This window comes from Cyprinodon variegatus, unplaced genomic scaffold, assembly GCF_000732505.1.
Source record: "Cyprinodon variegatus isolate N-32 unplaced genomic scaffold, C_variegatus-1.0 Scaffold35, whole genome shotgun sequence".
Lineage (NCBI taxonomy): Eukaryota > Metazoa > Chordata > Actinopteri > Cyprinodontiformes > Cyprinodontidae > Cyprinodon > Cyprinodon variegatus.
In genome coordinates, this window is record NW_015150488.1 from 1362368 (window position 1) to 1370188 (window position 7821).

The 7821-nt window shown below is 37.1% G+C and overlaps 1 protein-coding gene across 1 annotated transcript in view; it reads right to left on the reverse strand.

Moving 5' to 3' along the window:
- The window catches only part of sspn (sarcospan), an 8482-nt gene extending 905 nt beyond the window's left edge, over positions 1-7577 (reverse strand). Inside the window, exons 1-2 of the mRNA XM_015404380.1 lie at positions 7242-7577; positions 4936-5022 (exon numbers count right to left, since the gene is read on the reverse strand). Of these exons, the coding sequence (XP_015259866.1) occupies positions 4936-5022; positions 7242-7469 (315 nt within the window). The 5' untranslated portion in view covers positions 7470-7577. The remainder of the gene's footprint in view (positions 1-4935; positions 5023-7241) is intronic.
- Positions 7578-7821: the final 244 nt, after the last annotated feature.

Genomic DNA, 7821 nt, shown 5'->3' on the forward strand with positions numbered 1-7821 from the left:
TATAGTTTGCTAGGTCACTTCACTAGGACAGGGAGTGAACAGCCAGACCACTAACATGACCAATGTTGTCAGTGGGCTTTAAGTTTTTAAAGTTAGCAGTGTCACAATCCATCCGTAGATTACGCAGGAGATTACACAGGATTATTTTACATGAGCCCCTAAAAAAATAAACCCACTCGCTTTTTTCAAATAATATCAATATTTCTTTTTCAATCTATTTAACAAATGCACTGAATTAGCCTAAGGTGACTTTTTAGGGCAAGGCGATATGTTGTAGGGGAGAGCTAACTGCAGACTGACTTAGTATATTATTACTTAAATTAGTTGACAGACAGATGGTGTCTTTTAAATGTGGCTTTGACAGCTCCAATAATCAAGCTTTGCTTTTTAACCCTTATGAGGAAAATAATCTGATTTTGTGGTTGAAATTCAGACTTGAGATTCACTGTCTTGCATGCTAATATAAATTGGGCCACCCTGTTAATGTATATAATTATCAGGAGGAACATGCTGATGCATGCCTATGTACATCACAGAAACGCAACAGAAGTTACGTCTAAATGAATGCTGCCAGATTTTTCTTGATTTAGAAAAAATTTTCTTGACTTTTTCTCTTTTTCTGATTAAATTTAATACTCCCTTTATAAGCTAAAATTCTAGATTACGGTGTCGGAATCCCTTTTTTGTCTTGGGTAAACATTGTCCTATGCAACGAGCCTTGGCTTTCCAAAAGTCATTGTTGCTCATTTTTGTTTAAACTTTAAGCTGTTTGCTTGTTTGTAGCTTTTGTACTTTTCAAAAAATGTTAGTCAATTGCCAACACAAAAAAAATATATTCTTATTGTAAGCTACAACCTTTGACACAATTAAATTTTTTTACGTTTGGTTGTTATAATTTAATCACCAAGCTGTAGACATTCTCATCCTTCAAAACAAATTTACTTACAAGTTTAAGTAAAAAAAAAAAGTGCAAAACCAGTGCATTTTTATATATTTACATATAATCTGCCTTTTGCTTCAGTCTGTTGTCTCATGATCACCACATAGTGCCAAAAGTGGGGCTTAGAAACAGAAATTCTGGCTCTGTGCCTGCAAAAAAAAATTCAGTTCAAAGAGATTACCCACAACACTGCAGGGCGAGCTCTGACCCTCAGGGTGGGAGCTCAGCTTTTAGCACAGAGGAGACATGAGTCACGACACACTGCCAGGCAGTGTTAATGGACGTCCTGCATCGGTATTCTGACCTGCAGAGATTGTCTAAAAATACATCTGCAAAATGTAACAGAGGCTTTTTCTTGTTTATGCAATTGTTCAATCTCAATAACGCTAAAGCTTTCATTTTAATCCAGCCGTTATATAACAGGAGCTCTCATTCTCCAACACGTTTTAGTCTCTGTTGGGGAATTATGCAAGTGATGAATTAAGCGTGATTTATAAGGGTGTTTATGTTCATTTTGCAATATCATACAAAGGTTTAAGTGGACATGCTGCATGGATGTAAAGCTAACATGCTAAATTGACAAACACTGTGTAAAAATATCATCTAATGAATCGTTTTGAACCATGAAGCTAAATATTTACTTTATTCCATTCTCAACATTACAACCCTCATGATAATCCCCACCCAGAAGTGTTCACACCCCTTGAAGTTGATCATGTTTTTAATTAGATAGACTAGCAGTAAAGTAGAGAGACCATAAAAGATGGATTTCAAAAGAAAAAAAATCCACACTTCTTCCAATATACTTAACAGTGTGCTGTCTGTTCACTCTCACCTTTCTAGTATGGAACAATGAAAAAAAAAGAGCAAAATCCCTTTAGGGGTTTTTAAAAAGGCAGCATTTGTATAATTTAATCTTATAGTATCAATCTAGTCGTTCTCAGAAAGCCCAGGATGTTTGTTAAAAAACATAAGTGAACAAACAGCATCATAAAAACCAAGGAACAATAGACAGATGTATGTGTAACAATAATATTATAGATTATAGACAAACAGAGAAGAGGCTGGTGTCAACTGCAGATGACTGAATGATTTCCTGAGGTCAGGAGGGAGAATCTGTAAGCTGTTTACCCAACAAATATAGACTTTATGGAAGAGTGCCGAAGAGCAAATCAATTCTTTGAAACATACTGAGTCAATTTTTTTCAGTTTGTCATGTAGAGCAGGTAGAGTACACATACCCTTAGTGGTCCATGGGTGCTTTCCATGGTTCATGAAAATATTTAATCTGCTAGGTAGTAAAATAAAATAGGGCTGGCACATGAAAAATAAAAAAAAACTTTTATCAACCAAAAAGTTTTGCTTTTTTTTCTTATATTTTTAAGTTCACCAAAATGAGGCAGAAGAACAAACTGGAAGTAGAGAACATCCTGGTATCAGCTGTTTTTCATACTGACCTATCAGAGCTGGTGTCTGGATAAAAAACAAAGTAAAACTGAACAAGTAAGTTTAATTGTAATTTTTGTTCTGTATTTTGTTCCCAATTTATCAAGTTTAAAGGTGATTATAGGGGAGTTACTCAGAGGAGCTCCAGTTTATAAATACAGGTTTGTAATATGATTTTATTTCGTATCTATTATGATTCCTTACTCACTTCCAAGCAACATACTAATTGTTTTTTTATTTGACATGGAAAGAATAAACTCCTAAGAATTAAATGCTAAGGTTAAAAGATTTAGTAAAATAGTTGTTGTTTAATAATTAGTCATTGTATGTCCACTTTTGGACAATCATCAATACATTTGACTGAGAAGGTTACTCATGGTAAGCCAAAATCTCAAAGGGGTAAACAAGTGCACAGCTGCACCCTAAATGCACAAGGAAACGTTGTCAAAGATCCTTCCTCCCAGTTACTGTAAGACATTATAACCACCACGGTTCCAAACAACATCAATATGTTGCTACATTGATACTGATTTTTGCACAGTTTCTGTCTTAGTCAGTGAAATAAAATACTGCTGTCATTTTTTCACATCTCTGATGTTTGCTGCTATTTTTCATATATCCTCACACACATATCCACTACATTAAAAATGTCTGTTTATTGATTATTATTCTCCAGATACATAGTATATATTGTAAAAACATTGTACAGTACAGTACAGTATTTTTTTTTCTTTTAATTTACTTATTCTGTTATTTTTATACACTTTTCTAAGGTCCACATTGTGTGACAACTTCTGCTATAACCTTTTGGTGCTGCTGTAACACCACAATTTCCCTATTGTGGGACAATAAAGGGATTTTCTATTCTATTCTTTATACCAATGCCCATTAACCTGGTATACTCCACTTCTCCTGCCATGGGGAAGCTGACCTTATCAGATTCTTAATTGTCAAAAGAATAAAAAACATAACAAAAAACTTATAATATTTCCCTTCACTCTTTAATTAGTCATGTTTTCTATCACATTAAATCAAATTACAGTATAGTGTAGTTTGTGTGTGTAATGTGACAGAATGTAAAAAGGCATTAAATGCATGTAGAGGCAGTGCATCAACAAGCATTGTGTAAAACATAATCAAAATGACATGAGTACAACAAAACAAAGCAAATGGAGTACACTGAATTACTTGTTGATTCGGCTTATTTATGTACATTTGTCCTCTGCACAGAACAACTGAAATAAAGTTAGCTGCCTGGAAAAAAACATTATTCTCCTTAAGCAAGAAGGAAAATAATGAAGCTATTGGAGCGAAGCGCATCATAAATTACAGCACATTTGCTTCAAGGGCCGGAGAAAGGTGCTCTGATGTTCATATAATTAACAGCAGGGTGCTTTGCCTGTGATACATTCTGAACGATTAATGGTGACAAAGGAAGCATGCCTGGAGAACTGGAGAGGTATTTAGTTTTTTCTGGATCTTAATGACCAATACAGGTGGATCTTTTGGTGAGGGAACTTTTTATATATATCACTAGGGCTGGATAAAAAAATCGATTTAATTGATTTTGAATAGATTCCTGTACATTTTTGCAAAATCGATGTCTAGGAAATGAGAACGATTAATTTTATAGTCACACGTGACGTTCACATTCAAATGAGCAGGAAAGATGCACTCAAGATTACTTCAAGCTGCAAATATAGCCAATAGGTTGACTGAAGACATTAACAAATGGGGGCTGACCAGCAAACACCCTGTAGTTCTTACAGACAACGCTGCAGCTCATGCAGCTCACACTTCTGCCGTGTCCCCTCTGTGTCACGTCTGCTCGCTCGAGTAAGGCTTCACTTTTCACAAATAAGTCTGCACTTTTGAGACAGTTTTGTTCACATCTCAAGTTTAAACTGTCTGATTTACAAGTTTGCACTTAGTGTTTAATATGGCAGGAGAAAATAAAATACAGGAGCATTTTTAAACACAGTTGAACCACTTTCATTATTGTAAAAACAGATCAAATCGAAATTAATCGATTTAGAACCCTATGAATCAAAATCAAATCGATTCAGGACTTTGGCAAAAATACCCAGCCCTATATATCACTCTGTGCTTTAGAAAATGTAAACGAGGAAAGCTCATACTTTAAATTTCAGTAAAAAGGAGAAAATACATAAAAATGTTTTAAAGGGCTTTGAATCATCTTTACATCCTTCAGAGTTTACATATTTAAACATGGTGTACACAAGGGAGCTCTATAAAGAAAAAAAAGAAATCCCTCTTTGGAAAAAGAAAAACAGTGGACAGATTTTAATTGCTTGGAAAATCCAACTGCATGCATTGTGTGGCTAATTAAGCTGTACAATCAAGTCACATTAAGAAAAGTGCTCTGCTACTCATACCAATCCCTGTGGAGCACTTTCATGCAGGAATACAGTTATATTCTCTACAACAGCCTATGTGATTGGATAAGTCGATGTTCTCTGCACAGATCAGCCAACACCTTTTTATGCTTGCATTGTATTTTACTTTTAATCTCATAGATGTCAACTTACCTTGACAATAAACTGCATAGATGTTCTCTCATCTGGCTGGTAGGTGATGAAGTAGAGGACGAACCCAACGACAGAAACTAAACAAAGCTGCAACAGCAAGAAAATATATAAAAAGTTATTCAGTCAGGTAAAAAAATCTGCATTTAAAAAAGGTGTGGTTATCATTTCAACAATGTAAAGTTCTTTAATATGGTATTATTTATTGCCATTGTATATTGCATTAGAGGCAAGGTAACGTATAAATACGGAAAAAAAACAATTAACTCCTCTTTATTTGCCTAATAATACTGTATGATTCAGCAGTAATCAGCTGTCTGATTTCATTACTTTGCTTTTCTCCTTTCTTTTCTGACAACACACACACACACAACACACAGAGACTCGCACTCTATCTCTTCAGTGCAATTGGAGTCTTGTGACCGACGTGCAGCATCATATTTGAATGTTTTTCCCAGGTTCTTAAGCACCCAGGATTCTCTGGAAAGTTCTCGATGACCTCAATGTTTTTCACTCTGCTGAATCTCGTGAGGATCTAACTCGGGATGTTGGTGTCGAGGGATGTTTTCCAGAGCCGATGGCATCTGTGATAGGCCGAATAACAGCACAAAACGGGAAAAACATGTTTGTGTGACCCTGAGGCCTTATGAAAACTCTACCTATTCAAGCTTTTTTTTTTTTTTTTACGTTTTCACATTTTTTAACATTTCAGCACCAGAACTTAATGTCTTTTCATGAGATGTATTTTTATAAATCAGAAAAAAAGGTGCATACTACATAAAAAATATTGATGCAAACCATGATTCGAAATAAAGGTGGGATGGAAAATGCAAAATAGGGAAACTTTAATGATACTTTACTGGAGTTTTGGTGGTTTTTCAAGGCAAGCCTTACACAAATACATATGATTTGAAAAAAAAATTACTGTGGATGGAAGGTTTCTATCTATATCAGATTATATGGAATAAGCAGCTTTTGTAGAGAGAGAGAGCTGTTTTTTATTTCAGATTTCTAGAAAAATCTAAGTGTGTGGAGCATCTTTTCACAGCAGCCAGTTCTCTGCTGTTGGTTTTAGCCAGCAGAAGTAAAAAAAAAAAAAACATCTGGACCTACCCCCCACCTTGGTCCTTGCAAGTCCCCCAGGGAGCCCTAACCCATGGACCAGGTCAATGTGACACATATATGTAAATACAGTTTGCCACCTATTCCATTGCAGTGCTGCTTATGTTCAGGTTTGTTTCCCTGCTGTGGAAGGTGAAGAAAGCTAACATTAACATGCTGTGTTGGTGGAGGTGTCATGAAGCCCCACAGGCATAATACTACCTCCACCATGCAACACAGCTCTGTGTTCAATGAAATTTACATCTAGGTTGACCCCACCACATTTCTTTCCCCTTGCAATTCTTCCATGAATATTACATTTTGGTGGAGTGCAGGACAAATAGTTATTGATACCAAACTGACTTTCCACCCTGAGCTATAATTATTTCCTATTGGGCTCCAGGTTGCTTCTCTGATGGAAGCTCTTGCAGAGTTTTCGGTGGACAGTCTTACTGTCTTTTTAACTCAAAATGGGTGGAAATTATTGTTTTATAACTCAACACTGCTTCTGTTTCTCCAGAATGTTATCCCTGATTACTGATGTCCCTTTTTAAACCTCTTAGTTGACCGAATATGGGAAAAATACAACATTTTCAGAGGTTTTGATTTTGATGTTTAAAATATATATGAAAAATTGGCATAATTCTGGTTACATTAAAACAGCAGGGCTATCCATTCTAATGCTTGTAACATTAAACAAAAGGTATTTGTGATATGTGTGGAAATCTAAAGAAAAAAACTAAACCAAAGTAGCGCAAAAATAAGAAAAAAAAAAAAAAAACTTCTGCGTTGCAGCAAAAATGCTTGATTTTATTTCTGCTTTCAAGTTTGCAAATATGCAGATGAAGGACTGAAAACATATTGACACCAAATAACTGCAGGGTTTCAGATGCTGCTAATGTGCTCATGAGGTGGCTGGAAGACAGTACCCTGGAATTGGATGGTTTGGCTCACCTCCCAGGATTCTTAAAGCTCCTTGAGCTTCAAATGCAAACAACAGAACATGCAGAATCATGCTGCTGAGAGGGATCAGAGGCTTATGGATATGCATTCAGACAGGTTCATTTCAATGTAAGTCTGCGGTCGCCCTGCCAAGGGTGTTGGGAGACAATGTCGCCATGAATTGTGGGTCATGCAATATAAAATATGGGATATTCATGTTCCATGCAAACAAGTAGCTTATAGAGGAGGATGCAGTCAGAGCTTACAGTGATCCCAGCCCAGTGTGGAGTCTCCCGGGCTATGAGTGAGGAGCTGATGGCCAACATGAGGAAGGCCACGGCTGTGACAGCCACTCCTAGCAGCAGCTGCAGCAGGGCGACGAGCAGAGGGAAACGACAGACTCTGCACCTTTTACCGTCCTCTGGTGCTGGGCTGGCATCTCTATTCTTGTGGCTCTGTTTGTTGTCAGAGGAACGTTTCTGTCCCTGTCCCATTTTTCCTCCTGCTTTAACACTCTTTCCCTGTTTGAGACTTTTTTTCTGTTCAGTGTTTGAGGTGGATGTGCCTCTCTGTTGCTTCCCCTCCCTTCCCCTCCCCGTCTGCCTTTACCAAGCCCAGCTAAGCTGCTATTTGAAAACAGAGAAGGCTCTGAACTAATATGGAAAACATTTGGACTGGATTCCCACACCGGCTCCCAAGCCACATATAGAACAGGCAACATGCTGAGGGGGGAAGGAAGAGGAGGAAAGGGGGAGGCAGTGAGAGGCAAAGGGGGCTTCCAACACACGACACAGAGGAGGTTTCTAAGGATAACACAGGGAAAGTACAGGGGAAATCAGCAGGTAT